The 24530-nt window shown below is 39.3% G+C and overlaps 1 protein-coding gene and 1 pseudogene across 4 annotated transcripts in view; one reads left to right on the top strand and one right to left on the bottom strand.

Annotated features, from left to right (window-relative positions):
* The window catches only part of Phf8 (PHD finger protein 8), a 97528-nt gene that overhangs the window by 47205 nt on the left and 25793 nt on the right, over positions 1-24530 (top strand). For 3 of the 4 annotated variants that reach the window (XM_027432192.2, XM_027432193.2, XM_027432191.2), the window contains exons 12-18: positions 1626-1715; positions 3561-3863; positions 4604-4707; positions 9144-9322; positions 9737-9822; positions 10355-10488; positions 11106-11416. In XM_027432192.2, coding sequence (XP_027287993.1) covers positions 1626-1715; positions 3561-3863; positions 4604-4707; positions 9144-9322; positions 9737-9822; positions 10355-10488; positions 11106-11416 — 1207 coding nt within the window. The remainder of the gene's footprint in view (positions 1-1625; positions 1716-3560; positions 3864-4603; positions 4708-9143; positions 9323-9736; positions 9823-10354; positions 10489-11105; positions 11417-24530) is intronic. The other variant, XM_035449808.1, reaches the window with a different exon arrangement.
* On the bottom strand, positions 18425-20607 carry LOC118239411 (annotated as a pseudogene).

The following is a 24530-nucleotide window of genomic DNA, read 5'->3' as shown; positions in this document are numbered from 1 at the left end:
TGTGTGTTTCTTATTGTTTTTTGTTGTTTTTTTAAGTGATAAAAAAGACATAAAGTTGGATGGGTAGGATTTGGTTGGAATTAGGAAAGGGGAAACATATGATCAAAATATATTTGAGAAAATTTGTTTCAAAGAGTTAAAAACAAAGAAATGCAAAATATAGAAGAAATACCAATGCTATCCCAGGTTTCAGACATTGTAGGTTTAACCTGTGCAATCTCTTCATTTTATGTTGCCAGCATTCCCCTGATATTTTTGAACTTCATATTTTGGGTTTTCCCTTTTTCCCTGATCTCAGTATACCTCCTCTTTAGCCTGTAGTTCTGTTTTTCCATCCTTTTCCAATGTGGCTACCTTTAGTGTTTAGTGTTATCTCTGATCCTTCCTACCGAATATACTTCAGACAGGCTCTTCAAGGAACACAAAAAGAATGTGAATGAGTTGTTAAGCACTCATACACCGAGTCAAGATGGAACCAGGATCCAAGGAATGGCTCCAAATAGCATGGCCAAAGGGAACTAAAGGAGAGTAGGATACTTTTAAGGAGCCCAGGCAGGCTCATGGAAGAAATCCTCTTTGAAGTACAGATGATTTGCATGGAAGCACTTGCTGTCTTCCCTCCAGTTCCCCTCTTTGCCTGGAAGGGAACCATTAAAGTTATCCAGCTGGGTTACATGGGTTCTTATTGCCCTATATAGCCTTGCCCTCAAATTCTAATTTAATTAGCTGTTAAGGGGAGAAAGAATTGAACCATGAGAAATAAGAAAAAAGTACTGGGAAATTGTATTCATCTTCTGCTTACTGAATGCAGAAGCAAAATGAAAAGTGGTAGAAGAAATAACAAAAAGCTTGATCTCAATATATAAAAACCTAAATCTTAATACTCAAAAAGATGACACACAAAAAACACAACACTAGCAGATATCTCCCTGCTATTGAGCTAGCTGTGGACCTGTACCTGCTGGTACTGAGGTCTATTCTCCCAAGTGGAGAGGCTGGTTTGTCCCACCCAGTTGGTCTCCCTAAGGTCATTGTCTTCATGAGAGGTATGACCCAAGTTTATATCTTAATTCTTGACACTTCTTGATATTGTACTTTATTAGATATGTGATTTTTATTTCCTTTAAACATATATTTTACCATATAGCCCAACATGGCCTCAAATGGAATCCTCCTGCCTCAACGTCCCAAGCACTGGAATTATAGATGTGTACTTTTATGTTCAGCCAGATATATGTTCTACAAAAGTTTTCTCTCAGTCCTTTGTTTATCTTAAAGTAACAGAGGTTTTTCAAAGACAGGTGTTTGTCTTCTGTAAGTAAATTTTATTTGTTTAGTTCTTTGTAGTTCATGCTATTTTTGTCTTATGATATAGTTGCTTAGCAAAGTTCACAAAAATTTTCTCCTTGATTATATAGGGTTTATATTTTTAAGTTCTAAATTTAGGTCTGTAATCCTCTGTGTCTATTTCAAGAAATGTATTAAAGTTTTTGTTTTTGTTTTGCCTGTGGATATCCAGTATCTAATTGGTTCCCTATTGGTTATTGAAAAGACTATCCTTTCTTCATTGCTTGCCCTTGGCATGTTTACAAAAAATCAGTTGTCTCGTGCTTCTTATTTGACAGGCTCTACCAGACCATGAGGATGAGATCCCGGAGACAGTGCGGACTGTACAGCTCATTAAAGATCTGGCTAGGGAGATCCGCTTGGTGGAAGTAAGATGCATGGGAGGAAGGAAGGCATTTGGGAAGGGCCGGAGACTCAAGTGGCAGGTCAGGACTTTGTAGTTGGTGTAAAGCCCAGGGAAGGAATGGGAAGACTCTACCAAAGGCCTTATTCATTCATTTAGTCATTCATTTAAATAATTATGTGATCTGAGTGCATGCCACATGCTGGGCTATGTTTTCGGGATACATGAATGATGTAGTGTCTACCCACAAACTCACATAGTTAACCTCTCTGAAATTCAGTTTCCGTTTATCTAAACTGAGAATGATACCCACTCAAGGTTGTTAAGAAGATTAAATAAGGTAATGTGAATTGAACGTTAAGTATAGTGCTTAACATGTAGTTGGCACATAATAAATTCTAATGATGGACCATAGTGATAGTTGTTCCATTTAATACTTTGACTCAGTCTCTGAATTCTACAAAATGACAACCTCAGGTTGAAGATTATTACAAAGGCATGTTTCAACAGGTGGCATATACCATGAGACAGGAGATATAGTAGTAAGAAGCCTGGGTTCTGGTTCTGGTTCTTACATTTAAGAGCCTTTCATAGTCTCAGTTTCTTGATCTGTAAAGTGAGGAATAACTTTACCAACCTTTAAGATCTTTGGTAGAATTGAGAGGTAATATAGAGCCCCTCGCACAGTGCCTGGCAGAGTAAGTACTCAATAAATGTGAGTCATTGTTATTAAGAGACTTTGTAGCGAAGAGAAAACTCAGTGTGGGCTGGTGAAGTAGCAGAGGCACCAGAGGAGAATTGGACTTGAGGATGTTAAAGTTGTCTTAGAATCTGTAAAATTGTATTTAGTGCCTAAGAGATATCGTCTATGTGTCTGTCTGTCTTTTTCCCTCCTTTCTTCTCTCTTTCTTTCCTTTTCTTTCTTTCCTTGTATATGTATGTATGTATGCATGTATGTGTATTCATGCTACAGGGTCATTTGCTTTTAGAAGTTGGACTTCTGGCCTCACTGCTTGTAGCATGTTTCACTATCTACTCCATACTCTTCTGTGTCTGCATCCTATCTCATTTCTTCCATTTCACCTACTAAAACCTTTCAGGAGTCAGTCAAAGGACTATCTTATTTACAGTTCATACTTAACCCAATTTTCTACATACAGAACTTTGGTCTAGTTAGAAGAAAACTTTTGAGATAGACCGAAACTTGTTCATTGCCTTTAAAATAAGCAATGGAATCATTTTTCCCCAAATAAGATCTTATATGGAAGCCAGTTCATATAGCAAATCAAAGCATAGCTACTTTGAATAGGATAAAGGTCAGAGATCTAGAGCTCCCCTTGTTCCTCTCATCTGCCTTCCACATCCCACCAGTCTCCAAGATTTCTCTCAGGAAGCTCAAAGAAAACACAGAACATCTTTGAAAATACCTTTTTAGTATTGACTTTTAATTATACAGTGAGCAAACAAGCTCTAGAGCTTGTTCGGTCAGATAACTTTCCCAAGGTCACAGGGATAGCTGGTAGCAAAATTAGAACTAGAATCTATAGTCCATAAAGTTTGAACCACACTTGATTATTTTTTTTTATTTTGTGTCAGCTAATCTTGGAGTCTTTCCCCTCCAGTTTTGATAGTAATGCTGGGCTTTTTCTTTGCTCGTCTTCTCTTTACTTGTCAATGGCTGGGTAAAGAAATGCCACCCAATAAATTTATGATGACTCACTGTTTAGAAACCAGGGGTGTGCATATGTGGAGCACCTGTGTAAGCCACTTCCATGGCAGTAACATTAGTGCTGGGAACAGACCTCTGCTCTTAAAATAGAGAGAACCCTTGAGTAAGCTCTAACCCCTGCGTGTACTAATACTCTTGTAGGACATCTTCCAACAGAACGTTGGGAAGACGAGCAATATCTTTGGGCTGCAGAGGATCTTCCCAGCTGGCTCCAATCCCTTAACCAGGCCAGCCCATTCCACTTCAGTATCCATGTCCAGGCTGTCACTGCCCTCCAAAAGTGGTTCAAAGAAGAAAGGCCTGAAGCCCAAGGATATCTTCAAGAAGGCAGAGCGAAAGGGCAAGGAGAGTTCAGCCTTGGGGCCTGCTGGCCAGTTGAGCTATAATCTCATGGACCCATACAGTCATCAGTCACTGAAGACAGGCTCTTCCCAGAAAGCAAAGGTGGGTGCTGGCCCATGGGTTCAGCCCAACCCTTTTGGGTCCCTTGGAAGAGCAATATATCAAAAGAACAGGCTATCCTGTTCTGTTTCCATCTCATAGGGCCCCTGGTGTTTGGCTACCAGTTCCACTCATTTAACAGGCATTTATTGAGACATTTTCTGTGCTGGGCACTGTGATAGGTGCTGTGAATGGAACTCAAAAGGCTGATAGGCTAATAAGAATGTTAGGTGTGAAAACAAATGAGTGAAATGAAGTGTGGATGCCACAATCAATGGTCTGTGTGGGATTTTTCAGACAGAGAGGGGGATTTATTCTATCTAGGTAGGGCTCAGAAGCTCTTTTCCAGGTATATGACCCTTGAGTTGAATCTTGATATACTGATGTGGGAATGAGATTTGAGAATGTTGTGTGTCGGGTTAGAATCTTGAACAGGTCCTTGTCTCCTCCTTCTGGGTTTCACTTTGTCTCAATATTATGTCGCCCTTTGTGGGTATCTAATAATGGTACCCTCTTCCTTTTTTAGGGAGTATGTTTCACAAGCTATGTTTTCCCCAAGCAAGCTATGTATTCTCAACCTCCTACTCCTGTAATTGTTGGAGGTGGGGGTTGGGGACAGGTATATCAGAAGGCCTTGGTTCAGAGGGTTTTTGACAGTTTTTCAGTAAAACCAGAGGGAACTGGTCATCATGATTTACCTGGGAGTCTCAGACTGGTGACAACTGAGCCTCCTCCTTCTACAGTTCAACATCACTGGTACCTGCTTGAATGAATCAGATGGTGACACACAAGACATGGAAGTTGATGGCAGTGAGAACCCACTGGCCCTGTTGATGGCCAATGGAAGGTAAGATGGGTAAAAGAAACAGATAACTGAGATTGCCAGTGACAAAATGTGGACCTGGAGGTTGGGACATGGGTGAGAGAAGGGCAATATTTAGACTAATTTCTAAATGTTAGTAGATATTTACTTTGTTCAGAAGTCATGGTGGACAGCGGGAGAGGTCTAGAATCTAGCTGGCAATTTGAGAAAGATCTTGTATAGGTTCTAGAATTTTAACAAATTATTGTGGTAGCACTACTAGTAGAAATAATTAGTAGTAGTTTAAGTATACAGGTTAAGAACACAGGGTTTGGGGCTGGAGAGATGGCTCAGTTGTTAAGAGCACTTACTGCTCTTGTAGAGAACCCCTGTAATATTTCTAGTGCCCACATGGTAGTTTACAAACAGCTGTAACTCCAGTTCCAGGGAATCTGATGCCCTCTTCTGATATCCATGGGCACCAGGCTCACATGGGATGCACATACATACATAGAGGCCAAACATTAATGCACATAAAATAAAAAGAACAAAATTTTTAACAAAAGAACATGGGGGTTTGGTTAATTTTTATTCACTATGTATATGGAGGGCTGGGGGGGCAGTCAAGGGCAAGTACATACAGGGATGTCATGGCATGGGTGTGATGGTCAGGCAACAACTTTTGGGAATCCATTTCCTTCTGATGTGGGTTTTGGGAATCAAATTCACGTTGTCAGGCTTTGTGTACCTAGGCCCTTTACTTGCTTTGCCATCTTGCTAGCTCAAGAACATACTTTATAAAATATGCTTTTATAATTAAATACATAGGAATTTGGTTTATGGGGATCTTCGTACAAATGTGTAAGAGGAATTGTTCAATGCACCCTGCATCCTTGTAATGATATGTGCCTGAAATCAGTCATATATTCACCAGGATAGGTTAAATAAATTATAGTACACAGCATCTTTAGAGTAGAGTCCATGTCTTAGAGAATTAAAAAGACTGGAGCACTTTAATATCTGTTAGCACAGAAAGATGACCAAGATAGTGTCTTTTTTCCAATTGAGGTAGGTGTCTCACTATGTTGTTCAGGCTAGTCTTGAACTCCTGATCTCAAGTAATGCTCCAGCCTCTGAAATAGTTGGCATTGTAGACATGTCCTGCTACAAGATAGATTTTTAAATTTTTTAATTCATGCCAGGGATTGAATTTAAGGCTTTATATATGCTAGGCAGGCACTCTGCCACTGAACTACCTCCCCAATCATTCCCCCACCAAACACAAACATATCTTTTTTGAGACAGGGTCCATCTGAATATCTCAGGCTGACCTTGTATTCCTTATGTAGGCAAAATTCTTGAAATGATGATCCTCCTACCTTTATATCCTTATTGCTGGGATTGTAGGCATGTTCCACCACCATTTCTGGCTTGATGTGTATATGCATACATGCATGTACATATGTGCAAGTGTGTTTTAATGGCAATATTCATTTTAAGATTTATTTTAGTGTTTAAGTGTTTTTGTCTGTATGTATGTGCATCAGGTGCATGCAGTGCCCAAGGAGACCAAAAGAGGAAGTTCTATTCCCCAGAGCTGAGTTACACACAGTTGTGGACTCTATCAGGATGCCAATAATCGAATCTGGGTGCTCTGGAGGAGCTGCCAGTGAATGCTCCTAAGCATTTAGCCGTCTCTCTGGCCCTAAGATACGTTTTTCAGTGAAACAAATCAGGCTATAAAATATCATGTAATTCTACCTTTACTTTTAAAAGGGCATACATGTAATTAATTGTGTGTGGCAGTGAAAACCAATATATGTGCTTTTATTTACATTTTTAATTTTTAGAAGATACTTAAAATTCAGCTTATGGTTTTAAAATTCAAAAGGGTCATTTCAGGTAGATGGCTCAGTGGTTAGAGGCACTTGTCACCAATCATGATGAGACCAGTTTGTTCTCTGAAACCCACAAGTGGAAGGAGAGAGCCAACTCCCTTGAGTCAGCCTCTGACTTCCATATGTGTACTGTGAAATGTATGTACCTCCTCCATAGAATAAATTAATGTATTAAAAATCAAAAGTGACAGCACTCATTGAAAAATCCTGTTCCCATCCCTCTTTCCTTGTTCTTTCCATGGACAACCAATGTTGGTGTTTTCTCCCAAATAGTTTTTTTTTAAGTTTCCTTATTTTTAGTAAGCTTGAATAAGCAATAGATTTTATTATGATATTTTTCTTTAATTTTTTCTCGTGGGAGCTGGACAGATGGCTCAGCAGTTAAGAGCACTAAGAGGACCCAGGTTCAATTCCTAGCACCCACATGGCATCTGACAGCTGTCTGTAATTCCAACATCTGACACCCTCATACAGACATACATGCAGGCAAAACACCAATGTACATAAAATTAAAATAAAGTATCAAAATTTTTTCACACAATATATTTTGATTGTTTTTCCCTCCCCAAACTGCTCCCAGACCACCTCCCTACCCATTCAGTTTCATGTGTACATACATGCATGTTCTCTCTTGCTTGCTTGCAATTTTCTCTCTAAAGAAAAGAAAAACAAAAAACGAAAATCCAGACAAATAACACCACTAAGACAAAAAAAATAATAACTCAAAATAAGCAGCCCACCACAAAAAATAACATGAAGTTTGCTTTGTGTTAGCCAACTACTCCTGGGCCTGAGGCCTGCCCTGGAGTGTGATTGGCATTCTATTGAAGAGAACTGATTTTCCTTTTGCTAGCAAGTATCAGTTGAAAATAGCTTTTTGGTTAGGGCTGGGAACCTGTGTCCACTTCCCTGTTCAATGCTGGGACCTCTTCTGGCTTGAAACTGTGTCGGTATTGTGCACACTGCCACAGTCTCTTTGGATTAACATGTGCATCAGTCCTGTTGTGTCTGGAAGACAGTTTTCTTGGAGTCATCCAATACCTCACACTCTTATAATCTTTTTGTTTCCCCTTCTGCATAGATCCCTAAACTCTGAGGAGACGGATTTGATGAAGACATTCTTGTTTTCAGGGTCTTGCCCTGTAGCCTAGGCTGGTCTTGAACTCTTCCTCCTGCCCTCAGTTTGCTGAGTGCTGAAATTGCAGGCTTGTGCTACTGTGTGTACTTTCCATTTTGTTTTCTTTTTTTTTCTTTTGTTGTTATTGTGGGTTTTTTTTTTTAAGATTTATTTATTATGTACAATGTCTTACCTGCATGTATGCCCGCTGGCCAGAAGGGGGCACAATATCTCATTGAAGATGTTTGTGAGCCACCATGTGGTTGCTGGGAATTGAACTCAGGACCTCTAGAAGAGCAGCCAGTGCTCTTATCCTCTGAGCCGTCTCTCCAGCCCTGTGGGGTTTTTTTGAGTAGCCCTGACTGTCCTGGAACTCACTTTGTAGACCAGGCTAGCCTTGAACTCAGAGATCTGGCTGCCTCTGCTTTCAAGATATTGGGATTAAAGAGGTGTATGTACCTGCATGCCTGGCATATATGTCTATTCTTATGCCAATCTCATAGTACCTCAATTACTTTATCATAAGTTTTGAAATAGTAGTTTAAGTCTTGTGTTTTTTTTCCCCAGAAGTGTTATTTATTTTAGGTTCTTCCTTTATGTATCAGGTTTTTAAAAATCATTTTGTTTCTTTGACAGTGTCATCGTTCACATACACAATGCGTTTGTTGATTCTAAGAACAGTTGATCATCTATTTTTGTAGTAACTTTTTTGTTTGTTTTTTTTGAGACAGGGTTTCTCTTTGTAGCCTTGGCTGTCCTGGAACTCAGTCTGTAGACCAGGCTGGCCTCAAATTTGCAGAAATTCGTCTGCCTCTGCTTCCTGAGTGCTGGGATTAAAGGTGTTCACCACCACACCCCAGCTAATAATTTTTGATAATTTAATTTTAATATGATCATCCAAATAAGACACAGAACATCCAAACAATGACCACAGAAGTTGTCATCCCAACATGGAAAGGGAAATCTCACAAGGTCTTGTGCCTAGGTGAAGAGCTACAGGCAAGGGAGAATCAATCTTCTCCAGGAATGAGGTACCTAATAGGTTATCTAGTCACATGTGTTCAGCCCTAAGCACATAAACCTACAAACAGCACTAAATGGACACAGTAGGTTGTATTTACATGTATATATGTATATGTTATTGTAACACATAAGTGACAATAAAAAAAGGTTATGAACTTGAAAGAGTAGGGGGCATGGGAGGAGCTGGAGAAGGGAAAGGGATGGTAGAAATAATATAAATACGGTGTTCATGTACATGTCATGTTTTTTACAAAAATAAATGGTAGATTTTGATGAGGATTACACTTAGGGGAAAATTGCCTTTTGGGAAGAGTAATGAATAGGGACTGAGGCCAGAGATTTGCATATTTTAAGCATGCATTCTGCTATTGATTCGTATTCTTAGCCCTACCATGGAAATATTTCACATGACTCATTTTATGCTCTTTTCATTGTTTTCCTAGTACCAAGAAGGTAAAGAGCTTATCCAAGTCCCGGAGAGCCAAAATCGCAAAGAAGGTAGACAATGCAAGGCTAGTAGCAGAACAGGTCATGGGAGATGAATTTGACTTGGATTCAGATGATGAGCTGCAGATTGACGAGAGACTGGGAAAGGAAAAGGCGAGCCTGATAATAAGATCAAGTATGTTTCTGTTCTATTTCTTCTCTGCCCTGACATTTCATGTTTGTTTTAGGTTGAGCTTGTTGACTTTCTGATTTACTAGGCTTTAGAGATTTATTTTTCAGTTAATCCTTCACCTCTTTGAATTATGTGTTAGTGGTTAATACTTAAGAGAAAATTCTTTTATTTATTTTTGTTTTTGTTTTCTTTTGAGACAGGGTTTCTCTGTTTAGTCCTGGCTGTCCTGGAACTCTCTCTGGAGACCAAGCTGGCCTGGAACTCACAGAGATCCGCCTGCCTCTACCTCCTGAGTGCTGGGATTAAAGGCGTGTGCCACCACTACCTGGCCAAAATTACATTCTTCTTTCCTTTGAGTGTTTGGCTCAGATGCATCATAATCTTAGCCTCATACTAATATGTTGCATTGTATTTTAGAATTTCCCCGGAAGTTGCCCCGAGCAAAACCTTGCTCTGACCCCAACCGAGTTCGTGAACCTGGAGAAGTTGAGTTTGACATTGAGGTAGGAGCATGCCCTGGATCTAGTCATGGGACAAACATGTTGTACATTGAATTTCTGAAATATTTACAAAATAAAGGATTGCATGCTAGGCTGGGGATATTCTTTACTGTAGAGCACTTGATTAACATGTACAAAGTCCTGGATTCAATTCCAGTCCTGCAAAATTTTAAATGGCTGCTTTGTTGTGATCAACCAATAAATGGAGGATTATAATTTATTTAAAATTTTAAAAAATCCTTTAATGAAGAAAACAAAAGGCAGTATCACTTAACAAAAAATATCTACCTGATTTGCAGTTTATGATATATACTTTCACAAATTGTTTTACTGCATTGATCCCTAGATTGCTCACATGTCAAATAGGTATTATAGTGCTTTTACAAAGATACTATAAAGATTAAAATGAAAGAAAAATGTACTGCATAATAAATGGTCTACATTTAGGATGTTAGGATTCACACTGTCAACACTGTATTGGAAAGTTACTAGATGTGCCCTGTATAATTGAGGCAGTATGCTGTTTCCTTAACAGGAGGACTATACAACAGATGAGGACATGGTGGAAGGGGTTGAAAGCAAGCTTGGGAATGGGAGTGGAGCTGGTGGAATTCTTGATCTACTTAAGGCCAGCAGGCAGGTGGGGGGACCTGACTATGCTGCCCTCACGTGAGTAATCTCCATTTTCAGGCTATCAAAGAGTACCACCCAAAGGGCTAGGTCATTTATTGAGCATTTTTATTTGTTTTGGGTTTTTGAGACAGAGTCTCTTTATTTAGCCTAGGCTGGTCTGGAATTCCTAGTCCTTCTGCCTTGACTCCAAGTGAGTGCTGGTATTACAGGGATGTACCACCATACCCAACTTACTGAGCCAAGTAAACAGACAATTAGCAAGGAGATTTATGCTGAAAGAATAATGTGGATGCGAAAATATCCTGGGAATCTTTAGATCTGGCAGTGACAAGATATGTAGACTTGAAGAGAAATCAACTTTAAGTGCATTGAAAATGGTCCAGGGAGAGTCATAGAAAGAGAATTGTTAATAAGAAGGAAATAATGCAGCATAGATTGAAAAAAAAGAGGATTCTGCCTCCCCTCATTGCTTGTCTTTAGAGAGACTTGAGGCAAAACCAGCTTTTCATGAAAACGGTTTTTAAAAGTATCTTCCTTCTTAGCCAAGGATGGTTCTCCCCCTTTGTAACACCTTGATTGCCATAGCTGTTCTTCCTCCTTGCTTTCTTCTGATTAGAATAACTTCCCCAGTGTTTCTCCTCTGTCCTTTACAGTGAGGCCCCAGCCTCCCCCAGCACTCAAGAGGCCATCCAGGGCATGCTGTGTATGGCCAACCTGCAGTCCTCATCATCCTCAGCAGCTGCCTCCAACCTGCAGGCTTGGTGGACCGGGGGGCAAGACCGAAGCAGTGGGAGCTCCAGCAGTGGGCTGGGCACTGTGTCTAACAGTCCTGTTTCCCAGCGTACCCCAGGGAAGCGGCCCATCAAGAGGCCAGCATACTGGAGAAACGAGAGCGAGGAGGAGGAGAATGCCAGTCTCGATGAGCAAGACAGCTTGGGAGCATGCTTCAAGGATGCTGAGTATAGTAAGAATGTGTTAGCATATGGGGCTAGATTGAAAGAGTTCCCTTTAGCCCAGTCTCAGTCTTAACACTAAAAGTAGCAGTCTGTAGTGAACACAGGCCTGACCTTAAGCTAGACACTTATTTTTTTCTGAGCCATGTTTTCTTGTTGTAAGAATTAGAAATTATACTTAGTGCACTAGGCCCTTGGTGGCTTACTCATGGGAAGTCCTCCAATATTGTGCAGATCTCTTATAATTAACTGTCATCTGGTTTTAGTCATATTAATCTTTCACTCTAGCAAACTTTCTTCCACTCTTGCTTATTTGATTACCACCGTCTGTGTTGTTAATGTTCTATGGTAACCAGTTCATTTTTTTTGTGAAGGTATTCAACACCAGCTAACCATAACTGAGCACTCTACATCTATAGTTTCACTTATAAATCAAAAATATATGGAAAAATTACATCTGTACTAAACATGTACAGACTTTTCTTTCCATTTTCCTCTAACTTGTATAGTACAACTGTTTACATTGGAAGTATACATGATGAAGGGCATAGAGTGTATACAAATACCATACCATTTTATATAAGGAACTTAAGTACATGTGGGCTTGGGTTGGTAGGAGTGGACATTCTGGAATCAGTTTCCTTCAGGTATTGATGGAAAACTGAAATGACCTTCATTAAACTTTGCATACTTAAGAAACAAGTTCTAAAAATGATGAGTCATTAAAAGGATGATTTTTGGAGTAATATAATGAATAAAGCACTGGTTTATATAATGTAGGTAACAATAATATGTATTTTTATTTTACTATTTTTAAAATTATATATAGTTAATTTTTATTGACTGAGACCAAAAAAAACCTAGAAAAAGATAAAATTCCTTAGGCCTGAAACTCTCCTTTCTGAGTCAAGTTTCCTTTAGTTTTGTTCATATAACTTACATGTAGACAGAGTATTTGTTTAATGTATGTGACTCTACAGTTTGGTTGGCTATCTTTCAAATCAGTACATGGAGATATCTGATTCATCAATGCACAGAGTCTTGCTTGCTCCAAAGTAGTCTGTAGCATTATATGTTTAATCATTCCCTTATTTGACATTTAGGTTGTTCTTAATGTTTTTTATTGCATTAAAAATACTTGCAATAATCTTTTATGTCCATTACTAGTAAATGTTTCTCTAGGATTGAAAAACTTATTGGTTTAAAGATTGTGTACGAGATACAAATTAATAATGTTAAACTGTGCTTCAAAAGTTTCAGCTTTTGAATAGTGTATGAGAAATACCTTTTTCCATACATTCTTACCAGCAGTGGATATTGACCATTTAAATTCCATTGCTAAAGGTTGTGTTTGCTTCTTTGGTTTTTATGTTAGTAGACCCTCCTTGTTCATTTTCTGTTAGGGGTCTGTTCATTCAACTATTTTTCTTCTCAAAATTTTTTCTTATTGATTTGTAGATGTTCTTTTCTCATTGTTTTATTCTTGCTTCCTTGTTTCATTTTGTTTTTGTGGTACTGAGAATTGAACCCAGTGCCTTTTGTTTATTAGGCGCACACCCTACAATTGAACTATATCCCCAGTCCTTGTAGGAGTTCTTATTCTGTGTTTGTTAGGTTATTTTCATATATTTTAGATATGCTAATTTTTCTTCCTTTTTTGTTAGAGAGGAGCACCAGGTATTTTTCTCATGTCTCTGTAGGTCTAATGTGCTTGAGTTCTACTGGGGAGCAGACAGAAGAGTTAGAGGCAAGAAGTGGAGAGATTTTTTTTTCCAATCTTGGCTACTGTAGTTCCAGACTCCTGACTGTCTCCTTTCCTCATTTTTTCTGGTCTGCTCTTTGCTGTGCATCATAGTATCACTGTCAAGTGATCTCCTTACAGGAAGATTACAATATTGCTCTCTAATTTTTGAGGCAGGTTTGATTAGAAAGCTCAGGGTAGCTTTAAACTTGTTATTCTCCTGCTGTAGACTACTGAATGTTGGAATTACCATGCCCAACTGTGTGTGTGTGGGGGGGGGTAAAACTCTGGAAAATGGAGCTGGGTGTAGTGGCTCACACCTATAATTCCAGCACTTGGGAGATAGAGGAAGAGGGTAAGGATAGCTTCTGCCATGAAAAGGCTAGTCAGCTTGATAGTGAGTTTGAGGCCAGCCTGAACTGCCTCAAAACTTTTTCTTTATGGTCTGGATGCAAGTCCTTTATGAGAATTTCACTTATGAATACTATCTCCCAAACTATATTTTGTCTTTTATTCTCTTAACTTTCGTAACAAATCTGTTTGTTTCTGCAAAGCTCAAATTATTAATTTTATTTTCAGTGGATTTTGATTTCTGTGTCTCTATAGTTACATAGTTTACTATATAAACCTAGTCAATGACAATTTTCTCCTATTTTAAGGTATTACATGCTTTATTCATTTTGAGTAAATTTTTATTTACAGTATATTGGGTCATAGTTTGCTTAAATTTTTTGGCTCATGGATGTACAATTATATCAACACCACTTACTTTAAAGTTGGTTTTTTCCTCTCTGTACTTTAAAACAAATAACATTTACTTAATTCATTTTGTGGATGTGTATGCATATGTGAGGGGGCTGCATGTCACTGCACATGTGTTGAGGTCAGAAAATAGCTTAGGGAAGTCAATTCTTTCCTTCTACCATGTGAGTTCTAGAAATTGAATTCAGGTCATCAGGCTTAGCAGCAAGTGCCTTTACTCACTAATTGCTCTCTACCTTAGGTTTTGAGACAAGGTCTTTCAATGAACATGTAGCTAAAGAATTTGGCTAGACTGGGTTAGCCAACAGGATGCAAAAGTCTTTGTGTCATTGCCTCCCCAGGGCTGGGATTACAGACACATGTCATCATCCCTGGCTGGCTTTTTTTGTTGGGCAAGGAATTGAACTCAGGTTCCCATGCTTGCATAGTAAGCACTTTACAACTAGGCCATCTCTCTTGCCTTCTGATCATCTCATTTACTACCTAAGCCCAGAGTAATAGTTACAAGGCTCTTTTTTATCACTTAGGGAATATGATACCAGTGTGCATTCCTAGCAGTGTTGAATAAGTGTTTCTTTTTCCCATATCCTCATCAGCATTTGTCATCATTTTTTGTTTGTTTTATATTGATTTTTTGTTTTTCTGAGATGGGATTTATTTTTTTTAAAGATTTTATTCATTTATTATATATACAACTCTGCTTCCATGTATATCTGCACACCAGAAGAGGGCACCAGATCTCATAATGGATGGTTGTGAGCCACCATGTGGTTGCTGGGAATAGAACTCAGGACCTCTAGAAGAGCAGTCAGTGCTCTTAACCTCTCAGCCATCTCTCCAGCCTGAGACGGGATTTCTTTGTGTATCCCTGGCTGTCCTGGAATTCACATTGTAGACCAGGCTGGCCTCGAACTCATAGAGATCTGCCTGCCTCTGCCAAGTGCAGGGATTACTGTGAACTGGCCGAAGGTTTTTTTTTTTTTTCTGTAGTATTTCATTTATGTGATGTGGACTGGTGCTTTGCCTGCATGTTTAGATATGTGTGTACATGGTGCCTACAGAGGTCAGAAGAGGGCATTGGATCCCCTGGAACTGTAGAGTTACAGACAGTTGTGAGCTGCCATGTGGGTGCTGGGAAATCAAACCCAGGTCCTTTGGAAGAACAGCCAGTGAGTGTTCTTAGCCTTTGAGCCATCTATCCATACTTTAGAAGAAAAGTTTTAATTTGTATTTGTCTAATGGCTAAGGATGTTGAACATTTTAAAATGTTTTCAACCATTTGCATTTCATATTTTAATTGGGTTGTTCATTTCATTTTTAATTCTTTGTTTTTATATATTCTAAATCCTAACCCTCTGTTGAATGCTGTGTTAATTACTTGTCCATTGCTGTGATAAAACACCGTGACCAACACAAATTATAGAGTGTTTGATTTGGCTTAGGTTTTTAGGGAGTTAGCATCCATGATGGTGGAACATCAAGGAACAGTTGGGAGCCCACATCTAAAACTGCAAGCAGGACACAAAAAGTGTACTGGACTTGGCACAAATCTGTTGAAACCTTGAAACCCACCCCCTAGTCCCTAACAAGGCCACAGCACACCTCTTAATCCTTCCCAACAATTCTACCAATTGAGGAACAAAGAGTCAAACATATGTGTAAACACAGGACATTCTTATTCAAACTGCCACAAGCACATCTCTGATAAGATTTCTTCCATTCTATAGGCTGCCTCTTCACGTGATTGTATCCTTGGCTGTACAAAAATTGTTTAGTTTCATGAGGTCCAGTTTATTAAGTTTTGGTTTTAATGCCTGTACTATCATAGTCTTATTCAGAAAGTCCTTTCCTGTACCAGTGAGTTCAAATATACTCCTTACTATCTACTCTATCAGAGTCAGGGTATCAGGTATTATGTTAAGGTCCTAGATCCATTTGGAGTTGACTTACGTTCAGGGTGAAAGATGAAGATCAAGTTTCATTCTTCTACATCTAGCTGTCTAGTATGACCAGCTGTCTTTTTCTCTTGAGTATTATAAGATTCTTTGTCAAAACTCAAGTGTGTTTATGAGTCCAAAATTCTATTCTATTGATCAACATGTCTGTTTTTTATGTCAATACCATGCTGTTTTCATTACTATAGCTCTGCAGTTTTGCTGTTGTTATTCAGGACATTTTTGCTGTCATGGGACTTTTGTGTTTCCTTGTGAAATTTAAGATTGTTTTTTCAGTTTCTGTGAACAATTTTATTGGAATTTTAATGAGGATTGTATTGAATCTGTAGCTTGCTTGTTCACAGGATGGCTGTCTTCACAGTATTTATTCTGCCAATCCACGAATATAGGAAATATTTCCATCTTCTGTTGTCCTTTTCAGTTTTTCTTTTCAGTGTCTTAAAGTTTCTATTGTACAAGATTTCATTTCTTTAGTTAGATTTATTCCAATTTTTTTGAGGCTATTGTGAAAGGTACTGTTTTCTCTGAATCCTTTCTCAGTATGGTTGTCATTTGTATATAGGAAGACTACCAATTTTATATACTAATTTTGTATCTTGCTACTTTGCTGAATGTATTTATCAACTGTAGGAGGTTGCTGATAGCACCTTTAGGATCTTTTACATCTAGAACCATATCATCTGAAAATAAAAATGCCTTGACTCTTCCTTTCCAATTTGTATCCCTTGATCTCCATCACTAGTCTCATTGCTGTAGCTAAGACTTCAAGTATTCTTTTGAACAGGGAGGGATTGGGAAAGTGGACAACCAAGTCTTCTTTCTGATTTTAGTGGAAATGCTTTGAGTTTCTCACCATTTAGGTCGATGTTGGCTGTGAACTTCTTTTTTTTCTTTTTATTAGAAAGAAAATTATTTTATATGTCAATTCCTCCCCTCCTCCCTCTCCCCACCCAACTAACACCCTACTTATTCCATACCCATTCTGCTTCCCAGGGGGTGAGGACTTCCATAGGGGGTATTCAAAATCTGTCATATTCTTGGGATAGGGTCTAGGCCAACCCCCTTGTGTCTAGCCCTCCATGTGGGATGGGCTCCCAAAGTCTACTCATATGCTAGAGATAAGTACTGATTTACTACAAGAGGCCCCATAGATTTCCAAGGTCTCCTCACTGACACCCACATTCAGGGGGTCTGAATCAGTCCCACATTGATTTCCCAGGTATCGGTCTGGGAACCAAGAGCTCTCTCTCCCTTGTTCAGGTCAGCTGTTTCTGTGGGTTTCACAACCTGCTCTTGACCCCTTTGTTCATCAGTCCTCCTTCTCTGCAACTGGATTTCAGTTCAGTTCAAGTTTTAGCTGTGTGTATCTGCTTCTGCTTCCACTAGCTGCTGGATGAAGGCTCTAGGATGGCATGTAAGTTAGTCATCAATCTCATTATCAGGAGAGGGCATTTAAGGTAGCCTCTCCTCTGTTGCTTAGATTGTTAGTTGGTGTCATCTTTGTAGCTCTCCAGACATTTCCCTAGTGCCAGATTTCTCTTTAAACCTATAATGTCTCCCTCTATTATATTATCTCTCATTTGCTCTGTTCTTCCCCCAACTCAACCTCTCTGCCCCATCATGTCTTCCTCACCCCTCCTCTTCTCCCCTTCTGATTCTCCTAGTTCCCTCATCCCTTCCCCCATGCTCCCAATTTGCTCATGAGATCTTGTCCCTTTCCCTTCTCCAGAGGACCATGTATGTCTCTCTTAGGGTCCTCCTTGTTTACCAGCCTCTCCAGCAGCATGGACTGCAGGCTGGCAATCCTTTACTCTGTGTCTAAAATCCACATATGAGTGAGTACATACCACGCCTGTGTTTTTGAGACTGGGTTACCTTGCTCAGAATGGTTTCACCTCAACTTCAAAGACGGCTGTGAACTTCTTGTATATTGCCTTTATTATTGTTGAGATATACCCTCTGTATCCTTAGATACTCTAGGACTTTTATCATGAAGGGTTGTTGAATTTTGTCACAGGCCTTTTCTGCATCTAATGAGATGATCCTGTGGTTTCTGTCCCTTAGTCTACTTACATTGTGGATTATGTTTATTGAATTTTGTGTATTGAACCATCTCTGTGTCTCTGGAGTAAAGCCAGCTTGATCACAGAGGTTAATATTTTTTATATGTGACTGAATTCCATTTGCAATTGTTTTTGTTACTAAGGGTCCATTGTGTTCCATTCAAACTTTAGAACCAACTTCTCCACTTCTTCAAAATTGTTTTGAAAGGGATTACATTGCATATGTAGGTCATTTTGTTGAATATTATTGTCTTAACAGTATTAGACATCCAATTTGGTATTGGATATCTTTTCATTTATTTTTGTATTTGTAGTTTTTCACCTCTTATACTTCCTTTGTTAGATTTATTATTTGTTATTTATTTATTTTGGTTCTCCCTTTTAAAATTTTATGCTGATGTTTAGTTTTGTTTACAAGCAAGAATTTTCTATTTCCAATGGTGATTATATAATATCATTAAGTAAGGATGTCAGTTTAAAAGAAATTTATACAGAATCCTAAAAAGTAGTAAATATTAGTACTGTGTAAAATGAAGCAAGCTTGACTGTTAGCAACTTTCTGTGCCTGTTACTCAGAAACAGTTCTATTTTGGTGTCCATATCCTATGATTTTTAAAACAAGGCCTTTATTACTGTATTCCTATCAAAGCCTTAACACATAGGTTTTCTATTCTTTTTTTGCTTTATTCTGGCCTAGAAATGCCATAGATGTGTACCCAAAGTCAAGGTGTTTGTTGTTTCATTTCAGTATTTTGGTTTTACTAATTTGGTAGTACTGCATCCTGTGGTTCATCCTTTTCTGTCACTGGCTAGCAGTACTTCTAGTAACAATAATACTATAATGAGAGTCATTACTGCCACTTATTGATCTTTCAGGATATCCAAGGAAATAGCCCCTGTAACATAACTATTATTAGGTTTCCATATTTTAGTGATAAAGCAGACCTTAGAGGGAGTAAATGAATGTGTGTCAAGTATATTTTGCTTTTAGGTTTTTTTTTTTTTAAATTTTGGTGTCTTTTTGTTGTTTTTTGCTTTGTTTTGGTTTTTGGTTTTTCGAGACAGTGTTCGCTGTGTAACATTCCTGGCTGTCCTGTGTAGTAGCCATCAGTAGTAAGCCCACGTTGTGGTGCCAGTCTGTAGTAGCCTGTCTGTGTGTGGTGCTTCAGTCAGATACAGCTGACTTGCCTGGTTCATACCTGAGAGGGGGAGTGTGGTTTGAGAAACAGCAGTTAAAGATACTAAGGAAGAGAGAGACACAGAGTAGAGTCAGGAGGGCAATCCAGTGAATACTGAATGCCCCAACTTTATTCTTCAACATTCTTGAATACCCCAACCAAAAAGAGGAAAATGGCAAAAGACTTCTTTATCAAGATACAAGGAAGAAACAGACTTTCTTCCTTAATTCTCCAAACATTTGGTAACCATGCCTTAGACTAAATTTCCTGTTATCTGGCCTTAAGGGTTAAGAGCAACTACACCTCAGACCAAGTGTCTTGTTATTTAGATAAGACATCCAGGCCTAAGACCTACAGTAGCCACACCTTAGACCTTTAGGTTTTGTGACTTTAACCTTGGAAGAGTAAGGATAATTTTGAACTCTGACATTAAGCCAAGATGAAGCAAAACCATTTTTATGGGCTCTGACAGTCCTGGAACTCACTCTGTAGACCAGGCTGGCCTGCAACTCACTGACATCCACCTGCCTCTGCCTTCCAAGTGCTGGAATTAAAGGTGTGCACACTACCACCCAGCCAGTTGTTTTGTTTTTGAGACAGATGCTGGCCGTAAACTCACCTTTTAGCTAAAGACAGGCTAGAGTTTTGATCTTTGTCTTAGGATTTCTGTTGATGTGACCAAACACCATAACTGAAAAGCAAATTGGGAAAGAAGGGGTTTATTTGCCTTACACTTCCACATAGCTGTTCACTGAAAGAAGTCAGGACAGGATCTCAAACAGGGCAGGAACCTGGAGGCAGGAGCTGAAGCAAAGGCCATGGTGGGGTGCTGCTTATTGGCTTGTTCAGACTGCTTTATTATAGCACCCAGGACCAGCATCCAGCCCAGGGATGGCACCACTCACAATAGGCTGGGCCTTTACTCATCAATCACTAAGAAAATGCCCCACATACACTCCAATCTTATGGAAGCATTTCCTTAACTGTGTTTCCCGACTCTCAGATGATTTTAGTTTGTATCAAAAATCTTGCCTCTAGTTCTGACTGTCAGAATTATAGGTATACACCAACACATCAGATTTTGTTCCTGATTCTCATCTCTAGCTGTTATTTTCTTCCTTTGTATCTGGAAATCTTGATAAATCTCATCTTCATTCTATAAAATTTTTTCATCTGCTTGATGTACTTTAGACTTTGCTCATCTGTCTTTATGTGTACTCCAAATTATAATTCCAAGGAAAAATGGATTTTTTACTCTAGAGAAATAACATATTAATGTATATATTAATTACTTTTTTATTTTTATGATTAAATACCTAACAAGATATAACTTAATGTAAGAACAGTTTAGTTTACAGTTTAAAAAAAGTATACAGTCTGTCATAGTGGGGAAATGATAGCAACAGGAATGTGAGACAGCTGATCATATTTTTTCTATAAACAAAAAGCACAGAGCAGACAGGATGTGGGGCCAGGCCACAAAACCTCAATACCTTCCGCCATGGACCCACTTCTCCAGTAAGGGTTCTCCAACTAAAGGTTCCACAACCTGCCAGAACAGTATCCCACCTGCCAGCTCCCAAATCATGACATGGAGACATTATTAATTACAAAAGTATGGCCAATAGCTATCAATCTACTTTTTGTCTCATGGCTTTATTACCTTTATTGTGTATTGCCCATTCTGCTTCCTCTGGCTGGCTTTCAACTCTCTGCATCTCTGCCCTTCTCAGTGTCCTCACTGCCCTGAAAATCCTGCCTGGCTATTGGCCATTTAGCTTTTTATTAAACAAATCAGAAGGTGCCTTGGCAAAGACATAGCTTTTCAGTGTATAAAAACATTCCACAACAGTGCTACTGTTGTTGTTCTGCTTAAATTAGAAGTCGTGAGATGAAGATGGAACACAAACTAGGAGATACATTAACCATAGAGTTTATTACAGGGGTGGGGAGAGAGACACAGACAGACAGAGGGAGAGAGAAAGAAGGGGGGAGGGAGGGGAGGAGGGAGGGGCAAAGAGAGAAAGAGATGGAAGAACAGAGCGGAAGAACAGAGCAGAGAGTAAGAGAGAATTAGTGGTCAACCACCGGAAACAGAGAGAGGGGGGGGTGTGGGCACAGGCTTAAAAGGGGGAGCTCGAGCATGTGTAGAGTCCCTATGCAGCCCTGTAACGAGTGACATGGCCACACAACACAGGGCCCTTTGAGCTGCCTAGGTATCTGCCTGAAACTTCCAGCCACCAGCTAAGGACTAAATATTCAGACACATAAACCTAAGTAGGACATTTTACTTTCAAGCCATAATATTTTGCTCTGGCCCCTCTCCAGTTTGTTCATGGTCATCTCATAATGTAAAATTGTATTCATTACAACATCAAACTGGGCTGTAGTGGTACATGCCTTTAATCCCAGCATTTAGGAGGCAGAGGCAGGCTGATCTCTGTGAGTTCAAGGCCAGCCTGGGCTACGAATTAAGTGCCAGGACAGGCTCCAAAGCTCCACAGAGAAACTGTGTCTCAAAAAACCAAAACAATCCCCCCCAAAAAAAACAACCTCAAACGTCTTTAATAATTCTAACACTATCCAAAAGTTGTAAGATTCAAGTCAGGAAGGCACACACTTCCAATGTAAACATTTCCATTCCAAAATGGAGAAATGGGGGTATAGCAAGGAATGATCAGACCAATCTAAGATTGAAACCCAGCAGGGCAAGTACCAAATGCTACAGCTTTCCATGCTAGGCATCTGGGGCTTGTGATGGAATCATCTGAGTTCCAAGGGACTGAGTATCCCCACTCCTCCTCCAGCTTTGCTCCCTGCAGCAGGCATAACCTCTGTGCCAGCTACACTCCTTGGCAAATAGATCTTATGGTACTGGATTCTCCAGTACCCTAGAGTCTCTATTGTAACTTGAACTTTACTTTCATAGCTTCACACATTGTCATATTGTGTCTCCTTGCAGGGACTCCAACCCTGCCACATAGTGCCTGGATTCAACAACTCTGTGGAACCGTGGTGCAAAACTTGATTACTTCCTCAATTCTGAATCTTTTATGCCTGCAAAACCAGTATCATGTGGGTGATGCTGCCATGTTCAGCTGCCAGCTCAAGATACTTATTGTCCATCTTAGATCAAAGATATAGTGCCCTATGTGTGCTTTGGTAGCTGAATCTGAGAAAAAGCTTCCTTCCTTTCTTCCTTCCTTCCTTCCTTCCTTCCTTCCTTCCTTCCTTCCTTCCTTCCTTCCTTCCTTCCTTTCTTTCTTTCTTTCTTTCTCTTTTTTGCTAAGTTGCTTTTAAACCAGGAACCCCTTTAGTGATATTGTCAGTTTTAGTCTCTTAAAATGAATTTGCAGCTGGGCGGTGGTACCACACACCCTTAATCCCAGTACTTGAGAGGCAGAGGCAGATGAATCTCAGAACAACTTCCTGGATAAGCTCCAAAGCTACACAGAGAAACCCTGTCTTGAAAAACCAAAAAAAAATTATGCGTGTTCACTAGTTGGAGCGTTTGATAGATGAGTTTCACCCTTAGGATACTTTTCGTGTCATCCCAGTGCAGAGTACCAGGTTACTCTTTAATAGTGCTAATTACCTCTTTAACAACTACACTTACTTTTGTACCTTACACAGCCACCTTTTTAAACTCAGTCAAGCTACTTTCTTCATCACACTGCACACTTTTCATTTCTTTCTGCATTATTGGATAAAAAGAACAAAGAGTAACTAAGACCCATCCTAACCTAAATGCTATCCTGTCTTGAGATTTCGAAATTCCACACACAAAAAAGTATTGCCTTTTAATTCAGCCTAATTGACTTTCTCAGGACACTGCTAGACTTTCTCAGAATACAGCTAGATCAATTGCTAGAATATAATTGGCTTCTGGGCCAGGTTCTGATAGAGATCTTGTTCCCTTTTGAAACCTCAAGAACTGGGCCTCCATTATCCATATTTCTTTCAGCATTCTGGTTTCGTAAATCCTATTCTAATGTCTCTTTTTTTTTGCTTGCTGTATTTAAGGGCTTTTCTAGCCTGTATTATCAAATTCTTTTACATTCCTCCTATAAACCAGTTCTAAAGGCGTATCAACCACAGGGCTGGACAGATAGCTCTGTAATTGAGAACACTGGCTGCTCTTCCAGAGAATGGAGGTTTCATTCCCAGCACCCATGTGGTGGCTCACAATCTACTGTAACTCCAATTCCAGGGAGTTTGACATCCTCTTCTAGTCTCTGGGCATCTTGAACACATGTGATATACAGACAAACATACAGGCAAAACATCTGTCCACAAAAAATAAAAAATTAAAGAATCCTATTAACCTATGGGCAGGTTTATCACAGCAAATAGCCCCAGTCCTCAATACCAATTTCCTTCATTATTTCTTTTCACATGATCAGATGCTTGTTGAGAAGCAACTTAAGGAAGGAAGGGTTTATTATGACTTAATGATTTGAAAAGGGGTACAATACATCATAGTAAAGAAGGGAAATAACAGGGTGGTGGTGAGACACATCTTTAATCCCAGCATTTGGAAGGCAGAGACAAGCCCCCCTCTCGGTTTTTCGAGACAGGGTTTCTCTGTGCCCCTGGTTGTCCTAGAAGTAACTCTTGTGGACCAGGCTGGTCTTGAACTCACCGAGATCTGCCTGCCTCTGCCTCCTAAGTGCTGGGATTAAAGGCATGTGCCACCACCACCTGGCCAGGCCTATGTCTTGAGATTGAGGCCAGTCTGGTCTACAGAGCAAGTTCCAGGACAACCTCCAGAGCTACAGAGAAACCCTGTCTCGAAAGAAAAAAAAAAAAAAAGACGACGACGACGATGACAACAGCAACGGGAAGGCAGCAAGAACCTGAGGCAGCTCGTCACGTCACATAGCATTTTTTTCTTCCAATTCTATTCTGTCTAGGTCTTTTATCAAGAAAACATGCTGGATTTTATCAAAGGTTTTTAATGCATCTATTGAGGCAATCATGTGATTTTTGTCTTGAAGTCCATTTATGTAGTATGTTACATTTATTGACTTGTTTATTTTTAACAATTCCTTTATCCATGTCTGTGATAAAGTCATCTTGGTCTTGATGGATAATCTTTTGATCAAAGTCTTTATTGGTTTGTAAGTATCTTATTCATGATTTTTGAACCTATGTTCAGCAGATATTAGTCTGTGATTTTTTTTTTGTTTTATTGTTGTGTCTTTACCTGGTATTGGTATTGTATTAGAATAATACTGGCTTCATAAAAGAAGCTTAGAAGTGCTCTTTCTATGTCTACTTTTTAATTAATAAGGATTGGCTGTAGTTCTTTGCAAATCCATTAGAAATCTGTGAATACATCTGGACCTCGACTTTTGTATTTAGAATGATTTTTTTTATTACCATTTCAATTTCCTGTTATAGCTCTGTTTAAGTTGTTGACCACT

Source organism: Cricetulus griseus, chromosome X, assembly GCF_003668045.3.
Source record: "Cricetulus griseus strain 17A/GY chromosome X, alternate assembly CriGri-PICRH-1.0, whole genome shotgun sequence".
In the NCBI taxonomy this organism is placed as follows: Eukaryota; Metazoa; Chordata; class Mammalia; order Rodentia; family Cricetidae; genus Cricetulus; species Cricetulus griseus.
The sequence above is the reverse complement of the archived record's forward strand: the minus strand, read 5'-3'. Positions and strand labels throughout refer to the sequence as shown.